Genomic DNA, 24,076 nt, shown 5'->3' with positions numbered 1-24,076 from the left:
GTGAACTTATAGAAAAAAGCCTTACTACGTTAAAGTAGACCTTCATTCAATTGACACACTAGGCATCATTGCACTCTCTCCCACCCCTAAATGTAAATCACATGCTCTCCTCTCTAAAGCTTCCTGGGATATCTGCACCACATATCCCAGTAGACTGCAAGAGATGGGACACACAGCAGGCAGTGGTCTGAGCTTGTGTGCGTCACTGGGGGGGATGCCTGCATGGACCAGGAACAGGCATTAGGGCTCCTGATGGCATTAGAGGAGAAAATGGCAGCATGGTGCCCAGAATGGGGCACCCACGCAGTGGAATGCAGCAGAACAGCATCAGTATCCCCCTACAGTTCATGTCAAATGTCCATGTGAAAAAAAAAATGGTGCAAACCAAAATTAATTAAAAATGTGTCCATCCACCACCATAAAGTGCTCTTGCTTATAGCAATAAGCAATCTAAGATGTTTCATAATTATGTTACTGGACAAGATGACAATTCTTATGGAGTTCCAGTACATAATCGCTATGAACCCCTATACTCAATGGAGGATGAACATGTGGGTGATAGGTATATTTACACACACCCACAAAATTCATATTCTCAACAACCACCTAATAGAGTTGTTTATTGGTAGCAAAACTATAGATCACCCAGGCCTTCAAATAATACATATTACAGACCTATCGTCCTATAAGCAAGACTATGATACATCCAACTACCCTGCCTTCTGACATCAGCAGAGATCCAATGGTGGTAGGTACAGATCTGGATCTGGCAATCAACAACCGCACAATTTATATAGAGGAAGAGTGAGTTTTCAGGGGAGAACTAATCATCACCACTCTGGTAATCCCTCTCAATATTTGTACTATACAAATAGGCCCCACCCACTAATTGTTATCAAACCAAGCATCAGAATCAGTTTTTAGGAGAGAGAACAGGCAGAAAAAGAAGCATCACCAAAAGAGGGGGAAACGGGGAGGTAGAAAGATCAACAGACATCAACAAAAAAAGAAAAATGTAGTTTCCAAAGGCATCTTTAATTTAAATACGGTAGAACTAAAAGAAGAGGAGATTTATACTTTAAATAATGGGCTTAAATTTACCCCAATGCCAAGCTGAATAAGTTACAAACTTTCATTGACTTGCATAAATTTACCAGACCAGGCTCCCTTAAAAAACATTTTTTGCAGAGTCCTATTTCTAGACCAACCACTAATCCTATGTATGTGCATACTAATTTAAGAAATGCTTCTTATTTATCCCCTCTAGCAGTTCTAACCCTCAAACTGCCATTTTTAAAGAAATGGTTCTGAGAAATTTAGAAAAAATACAGGTAAAAATACATCCTTGCAAGATGCTAAAATCAGTCATGGTATAAAAAGTTTATTAAATAGAAAGGAACTGATTATCCGCCCGGCAGATAAAGGAGGAGGTATTGACCTTTTGGACAGAGATGACTACATGAAGGAAATGTATAATATTTTGGATGATACTGAGAACTATATGCCACTTAGTAAGGACCCTACTTCATCATATAGGAAGGAATTAATGGGGATTATTAAAAAGGGATATAAAAGAAGTATATTAAATAAAAGAGAAAAAGACTATCTGATCCCTTCTTCTCCTAGGATCCCAGTGATCTACTATCTACCTAAAATTCATAATAATCAAACAATCCCTCCTGGTAGACCAATAATAAGTGGTATTGATTTGTTACTGCCCAGATTTGGAGAATACATAGACCTCTTTCTACAGCCAGTAGTTTTTAAAACCTTGCCTTATATCAAAGACACCAAACAATTAATTAATGATCTCAGTGGGTTAAAGGTACAATCAGGTGCATTCTTAGTAATGGCAGATCCCACCTCTCTGTACACTAATATCTCACATCATGATGGTTTAGAGGCAATACATTTTTTTCTAAATCGAACTGATGGGATCTATGACAAACAAAAAATATTTATTCTAGATTTGAATAATTTTGCCATGTCTCATAATTATTTTTGGTTTGATACAAATTTCTTTCTTCAAACCAAGGGAATAGCGATGGGTGCGAAATTCACGCCCAGTCTTGCCAATTTATTTATGGGAGGAAAAGGTTATTTTTGGCAAACAGTGGCTGAGTTTGAGTTTTTACAAAAGATATATCAATGACATATTTTTAGTCTGGAATGGTGATGAAGGATCATTATTAGATTTCATATTTTTTTTTAAAATGATAACCAAAAGAATATTCAACTGACCTATACTTCCAGCGATAAAGAAGTTAACTTAGATTTAACTCTCAGTAGAGAATTCAACTGAAACAAAATCATTCTTTAAGAGTACTGACAGAAATAGTTACATTCCTCTCATGAGTTGTCACAATCCTACTAAAAAAAAAGATTCCGAAAGGTCAGTTTATTAGGATGAGAATGAATTGTACTAATATATCAGACTATTTTACTCAAAGTAAGACTCTTAAGAATAGGTTTTTACAGAGAGGGTATCAGGAAGATGAAATGGATAAATTAATACGAGAAATGAGTTCTTTAGACAAATCCTCTTTTTAACCGAAAAGGACAAAGATAATGTTAGCAAAATCTCTTGTCCTTTTATCACCAATTTTTCCACTCAACATTGGCAGACTAAATGGATTATGGGATATATTAATAGAAGATGTGGTTTTGGATAAAATTCTTCCATCAGAGGAAACCTTCATAGGCTGGTAATGCTGTAGCAACTGCACAAAACTGGGAACAGAAAGCAATGGTGACAAGCAATGGTACAAGATATGCAGCTACATTTATTCATGTATTTGGGGTTTAATATCCATTAATCTTTATATACAGGCACTGCGATAGCAGAAACAATTTCCCTGAAGCTCCCAAGCCAGATAGTGGAAGGTTCTCAACGTGCCTACTTCTCTGCGATTGGTGAGTAAACTAGGCATGGTTTACGGTCACAGTTGCTAGAAAACAGTATTAGGAAAACTGCTGTAAATTGTGCAGCGTAAAGGTTTATAACATTAATAAATAGCCTTATGTTTTTTTGTATCAATTCTTTTAGGTGATATCATGGGAACAGCAATGCAGAATTTAGGTAATCTGCTAAAGATGCCGTCTGGATGTGGGGAACAGAATATCGCTCTTTTTACCCCCAATATCTTCATATTGGAGTATCTCAATAATACCGGTCAGCTGACCCCAGAGCTCAAATCAAAAGCCTTGAGCTACCTGAGCACAGGTGAGAGAAAGCAGCACCTCATAACATTGCTTCTCGTTGGGTTCAGTACATGACATATGCAGGCCATACATGGGTCAAATTCCAAACAAATTTTCTTTAGAAAATTTTGTGGATTTTGTAATTTGATGGTGCCACCATTGATTTCGAAATTCGACCAACCAAGCCTTTAAGTTTGGATCATGTTGCTACAGAAAAGAATTTTTGTGGAAAAGAATTTTCTTTTCTTTCCAGGTCACAGCTCATGCTCATTTATTTTTCAATTACATTTCTCATACGATTCTTCCATTGTTAATTAGAAAATAGTTTGTTTTTCAACAAATTTACAACATGCCCTATCACTCAAATTCAATGGTCGCTCAAAAATCATCCGTTGATGTGGCCCACTAATGGTGCACAATTTGAACAAAAATTCTTAGAAAACATTTTCGAAAGAAAATTCTTTCGGAATTCGACCCATGCATGGCCGGTTTAATCCCTCTGTTTTTTTTCTGTAATTGTTACAAAAAAAAATGTATTGCCTTCCTGTGTCTGATTTTTATTTGTAAAAACATGTGGGGAAAAAGGAACTTAAAGCAGGACTCTACCTAACACAACCAAGGGCAATATAAAAACAGCACTTTCTACGAAGATTAAAAAAGATAACAATAAACATGGTTCTGATTGTGCCCACTCCTTACTCAGTAGCACGTTTTAACTGGCTTGATCCAGACAAAAAGGGCATAGCTCCCATGATGCAGAAAAAACTTTCTTTGCCACAGATTTTTTTTTTTTAGGGGATAAAATTCTGAACTACATACTTAGTTATCTGTGATTTCAGCAGCTCCTCATATTAAATCAGTATCCCATTTATCCATAAGCTTGGAGTTCCTATTTAATTATTGAGTCCCCGTCTCCCCTTTCCCATACACACACACATATGGATGTTTATTAACCATATTAAAGGATGGTTATATTATTTTTGCCCATTGGCCATATCTTGTCTTAGAACACCTCTTTTTCTTTCTGTTATGTTGGTAGAATAATGTATAGTATGAATAATAATATTTTTTTTAACCAGCAGTCTCTGGACTGTAAAGTCCCAGATCAAATATCTTAATCTGATTATAAACAGGAAATATTGCTTCCACTCACTAAAGAGCATAGGTTTACACAGGGCTGCTGTTAGAAATAACAGGGCCCTATCAAGCCTATCTGACAGGGCACCCCCCTCCCCCCAAAAAATGAAAATTATAATTTGATTCAGAATACACTAAAATCATTATTAGCGGACAGCAGGGGGAAATGAATCCTGGACAGGCAACATTAAAGTTGTTCTATAGTCTAACAGCAAAAGCACTTCACTGTAACCTGGGTGCTCTGTTTGAACATCCATTCACCAAGTATCTCTGGTGGAGACCATGTGACCAATATTCCATTGTTTCTGTACAAGGATTTAATTAAGTACTTTTTTCTCTCATGTGACTATTTTCCTATAGCAACCTTTCTCAACCTTGTAGCCATTAACGTTTTTTTCGTACCAGGAAATCTGCCCCCTGACCTCCCTCCTAAAGCCTACCATGCAGCTAGAGGAGGATGTTTGCAAATTTAACACGGAATGTCAAGTTGCAGGTGGCACCGCCTGTCAAACTCACCTGTTCAAGTCAATGGGGCAACAAAGCAACCATGTGCTTGGAGTGTAGTTAGGGCTCTTTAGTTCCATTAGGTTTACACTGGTATTTAGTGAAAAACATGTCCTGTTGCACTGCTGGTCAGTGAGAATACCCATTACTGTGGTGGTCAGTTTAGTGTCCCCATACTAGGGGGACAGTGGAAAGAATGCTCCCCTTACAGACAGTTAACATGATCATTGGAGACCGTGGTAAACCAGAAGCTCCACTGGTCCCAGATCACAGGGTCTGCAGAATGACATTGGTGCAAGACACCATCAGGCAAGATGTCAATCTGTCAATGCTCAAGGAACCCTTAGCAACCTCTGGAGGAACCCTTGTTGAGAAAGGCTGTATTACTGCCTTATAGTCATAGTGAAGTGCTTTTAGATCTACTTTAAAGCTAAAGGTTCAAATAGAGACAATGCAATGTGATAGTATTTATTTTCTTATCGTTTCACAGGATATCAGAAGCAGCTGATTTACAAACACTCTGATGGCTCATATAGTGCTTTTGGACCTCGGTTTGGAGAAGGGAACACTTGGTATGGACAGTTGGGTATAGGGGACACAAAATAGGTACTGTTATAGAGAAATTCTATCAGTTTTTTTCAAAGGGGAACTTCAGGAAAATATAAAAGACCACACTTATACATTCTTAATGTATTTTGAAATGCAGCTGGTACACAGTAAGTACCAGAATCTGTCTTTATTTTAGCTTTCTGTAGTCCCGTGAGGCAGCACTCACGCTGGAAGGACCAGACCTGTGAACCAGTCAGCTGAGTGATCCATGCAATTTACTCTGTTGACAATATAACACTGGAAGCTTGCTGACAGGAGAACAGAGCAGAATAACTGTTTTTTTTTTTTTCTTCCAGGCTAACGACGTTTGTTCTCAGATCCTTCTCCAAGGCTCAGTCACACATTTACATTGACCCAAAACAAATATCAGACAGCTTGAAGTGGCTTTTACAGAGACAGAAAGACAACGGCTGCTTTCATAACATGGGACAACTCTTTAATAATGCTTTAAAGGTAAGGGTGGAAATGGGGAAGAGGGAGTTGTTGCAGAAAAAAGACTTAGTAGTGCAAGGTTTGGAGTGCCAATTGACAGATGGCACCAGTTTTGCTATTTTATTTTTCATATTTGATAGGGGTTGTGATTTTCCAGCTTGTGGGACAAAAAATTTAAGTGTTACCAGACTAAGGGTGTAACTGGGGTTGGTTATCTCCACAGTTGACCCTTTTTACACACAAACAATAATTGCCACCATTTTTTTTAACAGAAAAACACACCTTTTAAGCATCTACAGTAGCGATTCTGGCCATAAAGTGATGTTAAACCCTCTGCACCTTAAGCACTTTCAGCAGCTGAATAATTCACTTACCGAGTATGCAGATTCTTTATCTTTTACTCCTTACCTATGTTCCTGTTTATACAGGTATTATGTCTGATGGCTCAGGTTTCCCGCTTCAGGGTGACTCCTTTCTCTTGGAGCATTCTATGGAGCCACCCTTGCATGCAGGGACTAATGTTAGTCTCTCTATATTTTGAGCATCAACAGAAATACACAACTCCATAGCCTAGGATGGTAAGGCACTTCCATGCTCCTCCCTCCGACCTCCATCTCCAAGCTAACGGACTGGCTGGAGACTTCACTGTCTACTGCTAACTCTTCCCTGTGAAAACCAGAAGTTCAGAGAAGCTGCAATGTAAAAGCAGGAGCCAGCAGCATTGAAAGTTAGCAACTGAACCAAGGCGCTAAACCTGTGAAGTCAATAATCAGCTTAGTCCCAATAGTCCTGCAGCCAGGAATTCCTACATGAGGATGGATAGGAGAAACCAAAACAAGCAACACGTAATACCCAGCTCATCGACAGTGGCAATATGACGAGTGTTTGTGGCAATGTGCTTATGAATTGAACTACTTGACTGCGTTAGCCTGTATTGAAGTTTAGCCACTGCCTCATGATCCACTGTTACAAAAAGTGCTCATCTGCATGCCCCAGCCATGAGTACACTGTAGTGCTGGTAATAAATATATATGACAGAATGTTCATTTGCAAGAAATGTCCAAAAATGCGCTTTGTGTTCTGATTTAATAAAGTGCATTTTGTATATGCCACAGTGTATACAGTATATATATATATATATATATATATATATATATATATATATATATACATATATATATACACACATACAGTTGTGTTCAAAATAATAGCAGTCAGACATCACTAACCTGATCAATCATTTTTTTTGGTAGAAATTATATTTCTACATAGCAAATAATTTACTAGCAGGTGTAGTAGAGTAATAGAAATCCAACAGACCCAACAGTCATGACATGCATGCTGCTGATTCTGTGTAATTGAATCACTCATTGAAAGGGGCATGTTCAAAATAATAGCAGTGTGGAGTTCTATTAGTGAGGTCATTCATTCTTTGAAAAACAGGTGCCAATTATTGCCCTTATTTAAGGAAGGAAGGCAGCAAATGTTGTACATGCTGGTTACAGTGCATTTCTCTCTGAAATTCTGAGGAAAATGGGTCGTTCCAGACATTGTACCTTGATAAAAAACAATGTACCTTGATAAAGAACAACGTACCTTGATAAAAAAAATTGATTGGAGGGGAAAACATATAAAGAAGTGCAGAAAATGATAGGCTGCTCAGCAAAAATGATCGCAAATGCTTTAAAATGGCAACCAAAACCTGAAAGACGTGGAAGAAAGCAAAAAAGTACCATTCGAATGGATAGAAGAATAGCCAAAATGGCAAGGACTCAGCCAACAATCAGCTCCAGGAAGATCAAAGAAGGTCTAAAGTTCCCTGTGAGTACTGTTACAATTATATATATATATATATATTCATTTTGGAGCTCATCAGACCTCATTATTAACACAAGTGCTATCACCACTTAGGGTCTGCTTGCAAAGATTAGTAATTGAATTCTAGCTTTTAAATCATAGCAGGATTATATAAATTGATACCACTACATGTTCTGTTATTCTTCACCTGTGGGTTTTAGGGCTTGCTTCTACAGGATGTGGTCTTCAGCATTTTGCTGCAGTTTTTAGGGCTTGCTCATACCAATGCATGCTTCTTTAAAGCAGAACTCCAGCCAAAAATAAGAAAATAACAAACAAATAGCTTAATAAAAGATAAAACAACAAAACCAGATTTTGCCACAACCTTCAATGCAAAGGTTTTCGCTGCAGTAGTTTTTTTTTCTGTGCTACATGTCTCAAGAATGACAGCCAGCATCATTCAACCCACTCCTCCTAAATCTAGGTCCTCCTGGACCCCCTCCAGACTGTTACTGAATAGTGAAAGGAGAAGCAGCACAGTGATGAGCTCATCCCTCTGTCACTCTGACTTTTTATCAGTATGTTTAATTGTGCACTTACTTCCTCTCATAATCTAGCACTGCTGTAGAGGAACTGCAATAGTCAAATTTGGGTACTATTAGCTCCATTAATTCCTGTCCTTTATATTTGCCTAGAATTCAGCTTTAAGTGTTTGAACAGTGCTGTACTCGATTTGCAGACTCATTATCCTGAATATACAGTACTTTGTATTACATTGGCATATGTAAAATTACATCTTTGCTAAATGTTTATAACAGGCTAGTTCCTAAAATGCTCTAAAAGATTTTTAAACACATTTGCCTTTAAAGAAGCAACATGGTATGCAGCCATACCACCATTCTATTTTAAGCTGAACTTTGCTGTATAAATACATTTCTGACATGTCACAATATTCAACTGTATGATGTAAAAAAAAAAACCCTCCATAATTTACCTTAACATAGTCCTTGTACTCCCAGTCAGGTGAATTTGCCTAGGCTGAGAGTATGTCTCCTTCATTCTGAAGGAAAATGCAGATAAATGCATTGTCAGAGGGAATACTGCGAGCACTAAGATGTAATAAATACGTGGAAATGTTACACTTGCATGTTACAATATCTATCTCCCATTAGCGAGCAGACTCTGGATAGAGGTTTACAATCTCATTCTCCCACTTATGAAGCACTTCTAAATAAAATAAACTGATTCCTAGCCTTTTTTTGCATTAAAAAAGGTGTTGGTGTTTCATATCTTTACAGACACCAGACTTGAAATAGCCAGGGCCTGGAAGACCCCAACCCTAAGCTTCAAAGCCATAAAAAATAGATTGACCCATATAATGATAAACTAAAAAAAACCCACACTAAATAGCTCCTCGTTTGGCAGCCTTGGATATCCTATTCCAAAACCTCATGCTTTAAGAATTCTCTATTGTCCTTTTAACTTTATAGAACTCTAAACCCCTGGGAACCCTTCCCCATGAAACAATGTAAGAAAATAATAGTAGATGAACAAATAAATGTTAAATAAATAAAAAAAACACAAATAAAAATTATACATTTAAAAAAAAATAAAATGTAAAAAAAAGGAAAAAAAAACACATAAAAATTATACATATGAAAAAAAAATTATATATATATATATATATATATATATATATATATATATATATAAATTTGTTTTAATTTTTTTTTAAATGTATAATTTTTATTTGTTTTTTTTTTTTAATTTTTACATCTTTTTTTTTTTTAAATGTATAATTTTTATGTGTTTTTTTTATTTATTTAACATATATTTGTTCATCTACTATTATTTTCTTACATTTTTTCACTTGGGCAGAAAAACGCTCCAAAAATGCACTCTCTCTCCTCCACCCCTCTGCATTCCTCTTGTACTTCCCCTCCACATTATTTTTCTCTATTCTTTCTTAACCCCACTCATCCCTCTATTTTTCATAGTCTCAACATCCACCTTAGGTCAATAACCTTCTCCCCACACAATATTTGCACAGTCTTGGTTGTGTTTTTCTATCCTGTTAGTCACACCTGAAAGAAAACCAAGATTCTGATCTCCGGGTCCCTCCATCAACATATAATATATAGTTGACTAATCCTATGGGCCCCTATCCTAACATATCTTAATCTTGTCATTACATTATTACATTATTGCTACTTCTGTACAATGTTGACCAATGTGTATATGTCCACATCAGTTTGATATATCTAAATGTCAACAATGTTATCTTGTTTTGTTTCCCAATAAACATTTATAAAAGAAAAATATATATTTCATGAATCCAATAATAAATGTGGTCAGTATAATCAATCTGCCAGCTATTTAAAAATTATAACTGCAAAACCGGGAAATCACATCAGAGTGAAACCAAAGCATGTTCGCATATTCTGGGGTAAAACTGCTCTGTATACTTTTTAAGAATATGTAAACCCAACATTTCATATTCTTGATATGTGACTGCTGTACCATATACTTGTATGCAAAAGTATATTTTTCTTTGTTTTGCTCCCTTTGTGTGAAATCATTGATGTTCCTGCCAGTCCTTCTGCTTTCCTATTAACAACTGAACACACTAGGTATGGGAGCACAGTGTGGTCAGCTCTCTAGCTGTGCTGGAACTCAGCCTGCTCTCCTCCAATGATCAGACTTGTGCTGACACACCCCCTCTGCACAGCCATTCACTGGGAAGATCAGTGTACTACTGTTTCTCCTCCCTCACCTCTCTATGCAGCTGAGAACAGAGGGTATGTGATCACTTATAAAAAGAGGGAAAAGGTATTTTTTAATGTTTTTAACCATTAGCCGCCCGGCCTATAGCCGTTTGGCGGCTGCAAAAATGCTCTTGCTTTCTGGGGTGTACGCCATTTGGCGTCCTTCCGCACATGCGCAGTTCGTGCGGTTGCAGAGCCGCGCAGCGGCGCAATCTGTCACTGGCCGTGTACCTCGGACACGGCCAATGACAGATCCGTGTACCGGCCCCCATTGCTGGTACCATGTGACCTGCTGTGACCAATCACAGCAGGTCACATGACAGTTGTATACAATGGATGGCTTCATTCATGGATGGCTTCATTCATACAATGGATGGCTTCATTCATGCCATCCATTGTATACTAGTGCCTAGCTGTGAATGGTCACAGCAGGTCACATGCACATGTCATGTGATTAGCTGTGGCCAAATCACAGCTAAGCACAAAAAAAAAAAAAAAACCCTGAATGAATCGATTTAATTCAGGTAAATGCTTGCTTATAGCAAAGTAATTGTGTAAAAAAAAAATAAAATACTGATCACTTCCCCCAAGTAGTACAATGTTACTATGGTAACATTGTACTACTTTGGTCATAGTAAAATATGAAAAAAAATTAAAAAATTTAATAAAAAATTAAAAATAATAATAAAAAAAAATTATATATATATTTTTTTTCATACTGTCACCAGTCAGTGTCCCTGTTCACCGCCATGCCAGTTATATGATGACGCTGTACTGCACTGGTGACAGTATGTAAAAAAAAAAATAGTGAAAATAATTTTTTTAATTTTTTCATTTTCCGAAAAACTACGACAAAAAAAATACAACTTCAAAAAACTCGCCATTCCTCTTATGAAGTATGTCGGACTGTCTACTCTGCAAAAAGGGGTCATTTGTGGGATATCTGTACTGTTCTGACATTCTTGGACCTCAAGAAATTAGATTGGCTGTCAGTACTTCAGGATTGATCAATTTTCAGATCTATACCATAGTTTGTGAACTCTATAACTTTCCTACAAACTAAATAATACATCCTAATTTGGGTTATTTTCACCAAAGACATGTAGCAGAATACATCTTGGCCTAAATTTATGAAGAACAATTATTTATTTGTAAACTTTTATAACAGAAACAAAGAAAAAAGTGTTTTTTTTTTCACAATTTGTGGTATTTTTTTGTTAATTTAGCAAAAAATAAAAACCCCAGTGGTGATTAAATACCACCAAAAGAAAGCTCTAGTTGTGTGAAGAAAATGATAAAATTTTAGTTTGGGTACAATGTTGTATGACCGCGCAATTGTCATTCAAAGTGTGAGAGCGCTGAAACGTGAAAAATGGCCTGGGCAGGAAGGTGTAAAATTGCCCGGTATTGAAATGGTTAAACATACATGTTTTGCCTTTCATTTCTATTTTAAACTGAATGGGTTGTTTTACAAGGCGAGCGTTTACATATACTTTAACTGTCAACATACTTGTGTTTTTTTCCAGGGAGGAGTGAGTGATGAAACAGCATTGGCTGCCTACATTACCATAACACTGTTGGAAATCAAGTTGCCTGTTACGGTATGAGGATAGAAAGAACTAATATAAAAGACTGCCAGATTGTTATAACTAGCTATCGATTGTGTGAATTGCGAAAACAAAGCTTAATTTTAAAAATGATACACATAAAGCCTTTATATCAGAAGAAATGAAAACATTTGTTATGGTACAATCAGTAATACATATTGAAAACTACTTTGATTTCTTGTACTCAACACTTAAATCTTCGTACTGAGTCAGTATTTATGAAAGGGACTGTTCCACTTTAATCCACCCACTTACAGTTAATGGCTTGTAGAACAAATATAACCAAATCTTACATAGCTAATTATAGACTTATTTGATCATTTATGACCCTGTAAACAAATTCTGTCTTCATAGCACTTGGTGGTCAATGGTGCCTTGTTGTGCCTGGAGAGGGCTATAGGTAAGGAAATGGACCTCTACACAGAAGCATTAATGGCGTATGCTTTCACACTTGCTGAAAAACTGGAACTTCGTTCCCGACTCCTTCATGACCTTGATGACAAGGCCATTAAACAAGGTACGAGCATGTGGTTTCAGAACTAAGATTATGCTTTACATGTTAGATCATCTTAGATGAGCAACCGATATTGTATACGTATATGGTAACCAATCCAACGCTAACTTTTCAGTTTGCAACCTACTTTAAAACATCACAGTTAGAATTTATTGGTTGGAAAGGATTGTATACATCCACTGTCAAAATGCTTTATCCCCTCATCATGTTCGGCAGTACTGCCTCCTGTATGTATTGAATGCTTTCATAATGTGTACATTCACATACTGTTAGCTGAATTCAATATATTTCAGATCCTTTAGTAAATGTATTATATTTTTCTTGTTGGAACATAAAGGCATTCTGTGAGCCTGTGCATATGGAATGATTGTGCAGCTCCTTGTAATATTGTATTATTGTATACTGTATATTACATAGGGGTACATTATTCCTTGTCCTACTGCTTATATCTAGGAGTTGCCCAAATTTTGAAAGACCACTAGGGAGGTACAAAAAGTGAGGAGGGCAAACCAGCAATTTGCTTCTAGCAAGTGTCAGATTTTGCTGAAAAGATGCTCAGGGGTTTCATTGCTCATTGGTGCTCCTAAAGATGTTGAAATTTATGGATAGAAACCACTAAGTGCCAACAGGTTATTGGCCTAATCTCTTTATCATGATTCCTGTACAACATATGCCTTGTTGGTTTGATTTCCATACCAATATATTCAGTGAATTAAACACCACATGACCCAAGAAAGATTTCTACAAATCTTTATCAATTGCCAATATGGTCAACATTAACAAAAAAATGAATATTCCAGATGGTACAATCCACTGGCATCGGCCAGAATCCTCAGAAGACTCTGCAATTGTAAGAGACCCTTACCGCAGAGCCCCATCTCTGGACGTTGAGATGGCTTCCTATGTCCTGCTGGCTATGTTATCCAAACCCAAGATCAATGACGAGGACATGACACATGCATCAAAGGTGGTCTCATGGATCGTAAAGCAGCAGAATCCCACTGGTGGTTTTTCATCTACCCAGGTATATAGCATGTTACCAGTTATCTCCTTTATCTTGCCTCTGTTTTGGACTAGGTCACCTACAGACCATTTACCATGATCTACCAGTGAGCCAAATTAATATAGAATTACGTGCACGTGGAAGCAAGACACTGACACTGTTGCAGTTTGCCAACTTCCTAAAATTCTGGGTTTTTTTTCTGTTCTTTTATTGAGGAACTAACAGTATCATTTATAGGGCTTATGATGCAGGCAAAGCATATACATTGATTGGGTGAAAAGTCCACTGGGTTTCTGCATGTTCTTCCATCCGTGTTGATATCTTCCAATCATTGTCCCCAAAAAGACTCATTCACTTTTAAGGGGGTTGTTTACATTAAAAGATACTTTTCTCCTAATGAGTCACCTAGGGTGAGACTCCGGATGAAGGCCCCATCTTAATTATCATCATTGTTCTGTCAACCTATATCTGATTGTTTACTTAAGAGAGTAAGGAATTTAAAAAGCAAGAAGCAGAAAGTAGCAAAACTATAAAATTGTCATTTTACTGATTATCTAATAGAACATGGACTGTCTATCACAATCCACTACAATCTCCCCTTAAAATGGCTATTTTATTCCTGACTGTCCCTATGTCTGATGTCCTAACTGCCTGGTGGCCCTCCCCTTGGAACTCTCTTAAGACGCATATAGAGTCCCTGAGTGGCTAATCCATCCCTAGAGTCCTGAGAAGGCCACAGTCAGACACTGTCTTTCCCTGCTTGTAGTTGTCTGTTAAGGGGGGAAATTGTAGCATTCCCTCTTTTTTATAAGTCTGATATATGATGGTCAGGGGCCACAGTCTGTAAGGGAGTATAGGATTCCCTTTCTTCACGGGGGAGTTCAACATTGTTATAGTTCAGGAATGTAGGGGAGATCTCGTTCACAGCTTTTCCTATTAGCCTCTTAATGCAAGGGATCACACAGCAGGCGACTACTGCCATTAGAATGATAATACCCAGGATAACCACCCCTGCTTGGGCGAGGGCTTTCTGCCAGCCATTCAGCCATCCAAACCACTGATCCCAGGGATGTGTAATACCTGAGTTTTCCTTAAGTTCATTTGATAGGTCCTCCAACCTCTTGATGGCCAGTGTCACCTTCCCATTTGGGCCTGTATTATCTGGGATATACGTACAGCAGGTCATGGTCTTTGGTATCATTTTACAGACCCCCACTTTTTCTGCTAATATATCGAGTGTCATACGATTTTGAAAAACCATGTTAGAAGTAGCCTCCAACTGCTCTGCTATCCCCTTTAGGGCATCTCGTGTATAATTTACAAACCGTTGTTGATTATAGTAAATGTAGTTTATCCAATCTACATTCTTGTTCTCAGTGATGAAGAGGAATAGGGATTCAAATCCTGCGGCCACCTGGTCTCTGGCCTTGAATTCATCGGGTACCCACCTTGGGACTCCTATTGCGTCTACATAGACATGGGGGTCAAAACTCCCTTGTGGGGCACTTTGTTTCTGCTTGGTTGCACAAGGGGGGTTGGGTGCCCCCTTAAGTAATGGATCTGAGAGGATATGCAGTGGCATTATGGCCTTGGCAAGGGTACATTCCCCTCTCCACTTCCCTGTCAGTCGGGTCCTAATCTTCTGATCACCACAGATTCAGAATATATCCCCCAGTGATATGACCTGGTTCTGGGTTTGATCCGACCGGGCTGTACTATAAGTAGCGCAGAATCCCTTTGTGAAATTCCCCAGGAACCTTCCTCCTCCCTCATAGTTGGCATAGCAGGTATAATTACCGGGATATATAGTTAAATCATTTGGGGCCTTTTCGGGGGATAAAGTGTGCAAAAAACAGTCCTGGAAAATGGCATATGTAACCAAAGCTTTGGAGTTACTCTTCCACACAACAGGTAGTGAGCCCTTGGCTATGTTTTGGAGGGCTCTTGGGTTCTCTGAATGGTAAACTAAGAGAGGCTTTAGTTTCATATCACTGGAAGCATTTCCACCAAACAGAGTAAGTCTGTCCTTTGCTGCTTTAAAGCCTGGCATCACCTTTTCCTCTTTACTGATATAACTTCGTTCTGGCATCCTCTTCCAGTTCAGTCCTGTCTCATTGACGTTAAAAACCTGTTGGATTAAATAAGCACCTTCGTCAATCATTTCTCTAAGTGTTGCTGGAAATTCTTGGGCAGCTATGGTATCTGCACTCGCAGCCTCACCATCTACTTTTACTTTGTGAAGGTTGGCTCTAGCCTTGAATCTGTTAAACCATCCATGGCTGGCCTTAAATGACACTGTTCACCCCGTTTTTTCTTCAAGTCTTCAAACAGGCTTTTAGCTTTTTCTTGAATAAGTGTTAAGCTGACTGGGACTCGAAGCTGATCCTGCATCCACACACTGAGAAGTTTCTCCATCTCCTCTATCACTTTACCATGCTTTTTGGATATTATTGTTGACTTCATAGGCACAGCAGACTTCACATGTTCCATGATCTTGGCCTTGTTCTTTAGAATTGTGCCAATGGTTGAAAAATTCATGTTATAAGAACGAGCGATGTCTACCATCTTTTCGCCTCGGTCCAATCTCTCAATTATTTTCACTTTTGTTTCCATGGTTATTGCTTTGCGCTTCCTAGCAGTCCCCTCCACATCACACCTGCTTTTCCTCTTGCTTCCAGACATCCGAGGCTCTGTACAGTACACTATCGCACTGTACTGTACAGTAAACACACAGCAGCGCAGCTGTGACAATGTCCAGCAGACACGTGAGCTACTTCCAGTGCTTTGTTCGCATCTCCGAATGTTCGTAATGTGAGGTCCATTCGTATCTGTGAAAGTTCGCAACTTGAATGTTCATAAGTCGAGAGCTTACTGTAGTATAAACCAAAATTAAGTTTATATTGGAGGTAACAAAGTCAAGAATAACAAAATAACACTGGTATTGGCAGCAAGTTTGATCACTCTTGGCAACTGTGAGCAAAAGCAACAAAATTCACAATAAAACAACAGTGTCTGTTAGCAGGCCTGCTTTCAGAAATAATCCACTGCCTCCAGTCTGAGGAGACTTTTGAATCCCCGGTGAGCAAGAATGACTATCAATAACAGATAAGCTCACTGTGGGTCCTCAGAACTAGATAACAAGGATTAGATGTGAAATAAAGAGAATTCTCAGTTATGATTGTCAGTGTCCCCTTTAAGAGCTCTGTAATGTCTTCTGTACACCTGGTGGGGCCCAATTTGTGTGACGTTACATCAAGGGGTGGATGACAGTTCCTCAGGGTTGTCACATCAAAGATAGAGAGGGAAAAGGAGAAGATTCAAAACTTCCCTGATTGTTGGTAAGGAATTAGTGCAAGGTTCCCATTAAGAGCTCTAACCATGAATTGAGCTTGAAGTAGTAAATAGCAACAATTGGCATAAATGTCTATGGACAAAGACAATTTCCTCTGAACATGAAAATCAAAAGGTGAACAGTAGTAGGAATCCTGATCTGCAGAGAGGGAAATGGACTTGTTGATTCAGTTGGCACTGCTGTACCTTGGTCTGTAACTGTATGTCCTGCAGTCAGCTTGAACGAAGACGGTACTGCAGATATATTCCAAAAATGGCGCTGGTATAACTAGGCCACAAACTGGTGCAGGTAGATAACTGAGGTGACAAACTATCAATGTTCACTTTGTTAGTGGATGCATGGGTCTCTCTCATCCGATCAATGTGATTCGGTGGATTGCCGCGATCTGTCTTCCCTGATGGAGAGAGACAGTCCAGGGGCCCTCTGGTTCATACTTGGTGCCCTGCTCTGTCTCCTGCTATCAGAGTGGCCCGCTTGGCAGTGTGGCAAGCCAGGCGGTCAGTGAGTCCTTTCCGCTGTCTCTCCAATCCTGGCTCCGCAGCCCAGTTCAGCGCTTCAGCCATCATCACACCTCCTGGGAAATGTAGTCCTAGACACTATCAGCCAAGTCCTGCTATTCAGAGATCATGTTCCATCAATGTGAGTAACCCTGAATAGCAGGCCATCACCATCTAACGTCCACTTTAATGTATTGTAAGCAGTAACATTTCAATGTGTTACACTTTGATACAGCTGAAATGTATTTAGCAGATTTAAACTGAGAAATAAATGCAAGTTGTACTTACTTACAAGTGGATGAAGTCATATGGAAGATCTAAGGGTCAGAATTGCTAGCCAATGTTAAAGAGAACCATACCAAATTAAGAAATTTAAAGCACAGAAATTCAGGTATTTTGAATTCTTACTTGCAGCATTTTTCCTTTCTGTAAACAACTATTTGTTCACTTGCAATGTGCTTTTGAATCTGCCTGAAAACTTGACTACTCCAGGAAAGGTCAGTTCCTAAGCACAGCCCCGTCCTTCCTTACATATATCTTAACGTTCTTCTCTTCCAGGAGTGTCTATACATAATCTTTAAAGTAGCAGTGAGGAGGAGGGAGGGAAGCAAACTATAGAGTGTCACTTGAGTCTTCTAGGGCTACTAACATCACATTTAAGGTGGTGGCATAATTCAGAACTCCCAGGACTTTGGGATGGCTACACAAGGGAGGGTTTTACAGGTAAATAACATGCATAAAATACATTAAATGCACATACAGTTGCTATAAAATGTCTACATACCCCTGTTAAAATGTCAGGTTTCTGTGATATAAAAAAATTAGACAAAGATTTTAACAGGGGTATGTAGACTTTTTATATCCACTGGATAACCTTAAGAGAAGATTATTGTTGAAACGAATAGAATAGTCTGGCAACAGGGTCTCCTTAAGTTTAAAACAGATAAGTATCAATTACCCTAACATTTATTTTATGCTCTGTTATACTCAGGACACAGTAGTTGCTCTTCAAGCCCTAGCCATGTATGGCTACTTTGCTCACCAACACGATGGTCCTCGTGAAGTAGCCGTCACCCTTGGTGAAGTTCCAGTTTCCAAACTCTATGTAGAGGACTCAAACCGCCTGCTTCTGCAAAGTGTCCGGCTACCTGACATTCCTGGGGAATACACTGTTTCCATCAATGGACCTGGCTGTGTTTATATACAGGTTAGTACCCATGCACACAAAATTTACTGCCCAGATACTGAAATTATGAGTTTAACAAAATATTTTGAGCCTATTGTTTGTGACTGTCCATGTATGAGTTTTGTGAACAACTTTTTTACCGTGCCTTACAACTCAAATCTGATGGTACTTTGGCCATCTAGAAGCCCAGTTTTCAGCAGAGAAGACTGGCTTTCTATGATCAGCATAAATAAAGAGTTCCTCAACTTTTGTTGAAAAAAAAACCCTTTGGGTGATTAATGTACTATGTAGGAGTTGTGGAGTTGATTATTAATGATTTATGCTTGTCTTATTACAATGACCACACTTTCCTAACTGGAAGTTGTACAGTCCAGTTGGGCTCCTTTTGATGCTCTTCTAGATCTTATTTATTTATAGGTCCAATGGAAAATGGCCATTAAAAGCAAGGTGCCATCCTGCCTTGTCAGGAAGGGACACCGGGACCAGGGTGTATGTGGCAGAAGGCAGCCCTCTCCAAATCAGATACTGGTCAAATAAACATATATGCTTCAAAATGAGAATGTGTTAGAAATAAAAGCATCTATTTGTTTGCTGTTGACCTATTGCAAAATGTGTGTTTATCATGAATATTAATAAGCCAAATTGTTTTATAGAGTACTCTGAAATACAACATACCTCCTCCTGAAGGTGAAGCTCCATTTACCATCACAGTAACTACAGTACCGAAGACATGTAGCCCCAAATCCTTCAAGTCTTTTGGCATCTCGGTCAATGTAAGGTGAGTCCAAATACCAGTCCTCATGTTGGTTCACCCTGCTGGGGAGATTTCCTTCACTTCTCGATTTAGATACTCAACAAGAGGTGAAAGGAAAGTTCTACAAAGTGAAGAAAATTCCCCTCCTAGACCAGAATAAGTGTCCCCTTTGGAAGATTTATCCTTACTTCTTGTACTGGTACCAGCTGTTAAATTTTAGGTTTCCATCACTATCTGATTTGGTGACATTGGTCACCAGGACAGAGAGTGAGCCACAAAGTAATAAAAACCTGACTTGGGTGATAATCTTTCCCTTCTTTATCCACAGCTAAAAAATTTTTTTGATATAGATTAAAAAGATTAAAAAATGCTTATGTAGCTAAGCCCTGACTCCAAATCTCTACTCATTGAAATTGTGTTCTATATTTTAAGGCTATATTTTTAAGATGATCTCTTACTCTATGTATAATTTATAATTTATCCAAGAGTATCTCATCACTACCATCCAGTGACACCAATTCCATTCCTTGTGATGCACTGCTCACCATGTCCTGAAGTCTCTTCCATAGGCTGGGCATGCAGACAGATTCAGACAAATTAAGTTAATGATTTCTGAAAAATTCCTTGGCCAGTGATTGCTAGCACAGTGACTGTCCATGCATAAATGAAAATCTGACTGCTTGTTAAAATGTGGATATAACTTAAAGATGACCCTTTAATCTACATGATAATTCTAGACTTTTCACAATGTCCACCAACAGTTTGCTTTTCAAAAGCAACACATTTTCTTTAATTTAAATATTTATTGGTTTTTCACAGTAATAACAAAAACGTTTTCATCTCAGTCATAATAAATATACACTTATTTCTTATTACTTTATTTTTCCCCTCTTAAAAAAATTACCCCCCCCCCCAGAACCCCTCCCCACTCTGCATTTTTCACTATCTTTTATCCAAAGCAAGCGTATCCTACTCATCTATCCATTCTATGACTTTCTACTTTTCACTTTCTCTCATTTGCTACAAAGTTTTCCCATTTTTCCCATTTCGCGGAATATACCTCCAACTTATCTTCCTGTATATAATATAATTTCTCCATTTTACTAGTCCAGTTTACTCTTTCTATCCACTCCTTCTCTTTTGGTATTTCTTTTTTCTTCCAATACTTTGGGATCAGGCTTTTTGCCGCGTTCAAATAGTACCCTAAACCTAATTTCTTAAATTTGCTAACTGATAACTCTGAACTAAATAACAGGCACATCCCAGGATCTAACCCAATGTTCATTCCTATAATGGTCTCTATTAAATGTACTATTGTTTTCCAGAATATTTGAATTTTTGGACATTCCCACCAAATATGATACACTGTCCCCACTTCCCCACATTCTCGCCAACACCACTGTGATTTCTCCCCACTTATCTTACATTCTACACTCGGAACAATGTGCCATCTTGTCAAACATTTATAATTTGTTTCTACATCCCTTAAGCTTACATTTTCGTGAACTAATCTGTTTATTTTTTTCTGTTTTTCTTCATCTAATACCACCCCTATATCTCTTTCCCATTTCACTATGTGCATTGGTTTAGTGTTTGTGTCTAAATCTGTGAGGATTCTATATATTTTAGCTGTTCCGTGTTTCCTATCCCCCCGTGCATCCAACAACCTTTCAAACAAGTTCCAATCCTTTTTCATTCTCAGGGGTTTTGGGAGATTCCCCCAAAAACAATTTAATTGGTGATAACGCCACTCGTCTAACCTAGTGAAAATATTTCCCTTTTCCTTTTCCAGCTCTTTAAAGGTCTTCAATTTACCTTCCCCCATTATGTCTCTAAGTTGGACATCTTCCTTTATAAACCATCTACCTGTTATCTCTTCTCTAACTGGGGGAAAAAAAATCTGTATTTCTTAGTGGCATTAGTATAGAGTTAAATTCCCATTTCATATATTTGTGTATTTTATCCCATTCCTTTAACACATTTACAGTGTACAAACTTAAATCCTCCTTCAATCCTCTATATTGTGCCGGTAACCATATAATTCTATTCAAATTAGTTCCACTAAGTGTATTTTCAATTTTTCCCCAACTTTTCCCCTCTAAATTGAACGTCCAGTCAAAAATTCTCCCTAAAATTACTGCTTTGTAATATCTCTTAATATCTGGAGCTCTCAGACCACCCTTCCCTTTATCTCTACTTAATATTTCATGGGACACCCTCGGTTTTTTATTCCTCCAGATATATTTTGTTATCATTCTTTTTATTACTTTAAAAAAAGCTTCCGGGAGTTTAATTGGGATCATTTGAAATCTATATAAAATTTTCGGTACGATTATCATTTTTACCAGGTTTATACGTCCTAACCATGATGGAAATCCTCTTTCTAAAGTTTTTAATTCCCCCTTCACTTCATTTAATAATGAAATATAGTTTAGTTTATACAAGTTCTTATACGTCGCACTAAGCCTTACTCCCAAATATTTTATATCTCTTTCTTTCCAAATGAAGGGAAATTCTTTTTGTATTTTCTCTTTTTCGCTTTTTGGGATATTTATATTTAAGATCTCAGTTTTTGTTGGGTTGATTTTTAGATTTGATAGTTCCCCGTATTCCTTCAGCAATTTCATTAAGTTTGGAAGTGTTATCCTGGGATTCCCCACATAAAACAGCAGATCATCTGCAAAGGCCGCCACTTTATGTTCTACGTCTCCTATCTGAATTCCCCTTATATCTCCATTCTTCCTTATTGTTGACAGAAGAGGTTCTAGTGACATAACATATAATAAGGGAGACAGAGGGCAACCCTGCCTTGTTCCATTTGACATCCCGATGGGCTCTGTTTTTTCCCCATTTACTATTACCACTGCGGAGGGCTTACTGTACAGCTTTCCAATCCATTCCCTCATTCTAACTCCAATTCCCAGGGCTTCTAAGGTATCCATCATGAAGCCCCAGTCTACTCTATCAAAGGCCTTTTCGGCGTCAATTGAAAGAACCACCACCGGTTTCTCCCCTTTTCTACTTTTCTGTATCAGCATCAGGGATCTCAACCCATTGTCCCTGCCCTCCCTTCCTGGGACAAAACCCACCTGATCTCCATGTATCCATTCAGGCATAAGCTCTTTCAGCCTATTTGCCAAGACCTTTGCATACAGCTTAGTGTCTAAATTCAGCAATGAAATTGGCCTATAACTCGAACACTGCGAGGCATCTTTCCCTTCCTTATGTAACAGTACCATATGAGCCTGTAAAGATTCTCCCCTCATGTCCATCTCTCCTCCCAGGGCATTCATATATTTTTCCAATTTGGGAATCAATATTTCACTAAATTTTTTATAGTACCCTGCTGTGTAGCCATCCGGTCCTGGGCTTTTCCTCGTCTAAATAATTTTTACTGCTACTTTTATCTCATCTTGTGTGATTTCTGCTTCAAGGGAATTTAGTTGATCTTCTTTTAGTTTTGGTAGTCCCTCATTTTTTAAATATATCTTCCTTTTTTCCCTATTTTCCTTTTCCATATTATTTGCTACGTCGTATGGGTTGATATTATACAACTTTCTGTAATAATCCACAAACACCTTTGCGATCTCCTTATTTGAGTGGACCAATTCTCCCTTGGGGCTTTTTATTTTATCTATATAATTCCTATTTTTTTTTTCCTTAAGGCTCTCATTAGATATTTTCCTGGCCTATCTCCCCATTTATAATTCTCACTTAGCACCTTGTTATAAACTCTCCTTCTCTCCTCTTCCATCAGAGTCTCTAACTCCTCTTTCTTTTTTTTATCTTCTGCTTCATTTCTTTTGCCATACTATTTTTGTGCATCTGTTCCAGGTCAGATATATCTTTTAAGAGCCCACTAATTTTTTCTCTCCTTTCTCTTTTCTTTCTTGCCCCAATAGTAATCAGGATTCCTCTTATATATGCCTTATGAGACTCCCACACTGTTGCCCTAGACACATCCTCTGTCTCGTTCTCTCTAAAGAATCTCTCAATTTCTTTCCCAATCTTCTGTGCGATATCCTTATCCATGAGAAGTGCTTCATTCAGCCTCCATCCTACCCCATCTGTTTTCCTCCTTCCCCATCCCATCCTCAATACAACAGGGGCATGGTCTGAAAGGGTCATTACTCCTATATCTGCTTTAACTATTGACTCTATAAATTGATGTTCTATCAGTATATAATCCAACCTTGAATACGTCTCGTGTGCATTTGAAAAAAATGTGTAGTCTCTATCCTTCATATGCAAAATTCTCCATGAGTCTACCAATTGAAACTCATGGATCACCTTCTTTAATAGTCTCAGAGATCTACTCCCCTCTCACTGCACAGAAGAGGTTGTATCTTTTTGTGGATCCATGCAGAAATTAAAATCTCCAGCCAATATCAAACAACCCTTTTTAAAATCCATCAATTTCATTAACACACCCTTCAAATACTTCTCTGGTTTTTTATTTGGACAATATATATTAGCTACTGTGCACTCCACCTCTTGTATTTTACCCTTCAAGAACAAATATCTCCCCTCTGGGTCCACTTTTCTATCCTCCAATTCAAATCTTACATTTTTTCTGAACCCTATTGCTACCGCTTTGGCTCTCCTAATCGGGGAATCTGCATAATACCATGTTGGGTAATCTCTGGATTTTAACTTAACCTTGGATTCTATCTCAAGATGTGTCTCCTGCAAAAAAACCACCGAAACTGCTTGATGAT

General features: G+C 38.1%; 1 protein-coding gene across 2 annotated transcripts in view; it reads left to right on the top strand.

Annotated features, from left to right (window-relative positions):
- LOC149451731 (alpha-2-macroglobulin-like) overlaps positions 1-24,076 on the top strand; it is a 141,504-nt gene that overhangs the window by 100,635 nt on the left and 16,793 nt on the right. For both annotated transcript variants that reach the window (XM_089690324.1, XM_089690323.1), the window contains exons 23-31: positions 2,830-2,913; positions 3,047-3,223; positions 5,333-5,414; positions 5,748-5,904; positions 11,972-12,046; positions 12,407-12,569; positions 13,367-13,590; positions 18,410-18,625; positions 19,258-19,382. In XM_089690324.1, coding sequence (XP_089546450.1) covers positions 2,830-2,913; positions 3,047-3,223; positions 5,333-5,414; positions 5,748-5,904; positions 11,972-12,046; positions 12,407-12,569; positions 13,367-13,590; positions 18,410-18,625; positions 19,258-19,382 — 1,303 coding nt within the window. The remainder of the gene's footprint in view (positions 1-2,829; positions 2,914-3,046; positions 3,224-5,332; positions 5,415-5,747; positions 5,905-11,971; positions 12,047-12,406; positions 12,570-13,366; positions 13,591-18,409; positions 18,626-19,257; positions 19,383-24,076) is intronic.

The sequence above is a fragment of the Staurois parvus genome, unplaced genomic scaffold, assembly GCF_062004578.1.
Source record: "Staurois parvus isolate SC_StPar_1 unplaced genomic scaffold, SC_StPar_1.0 ptg000525l, whole genome shotgun sequence".
Classification (NCBI taxonomy): Eukaryota; Metazoa; Chordata; class Amphibia; order Anura; family Ranidae; genus Staurois; species Staurois parvus.
Note: the sequence above shows the minus strand (reverse complement) of the source record. Positions and strands in the feature narration are given on the sequence as shown.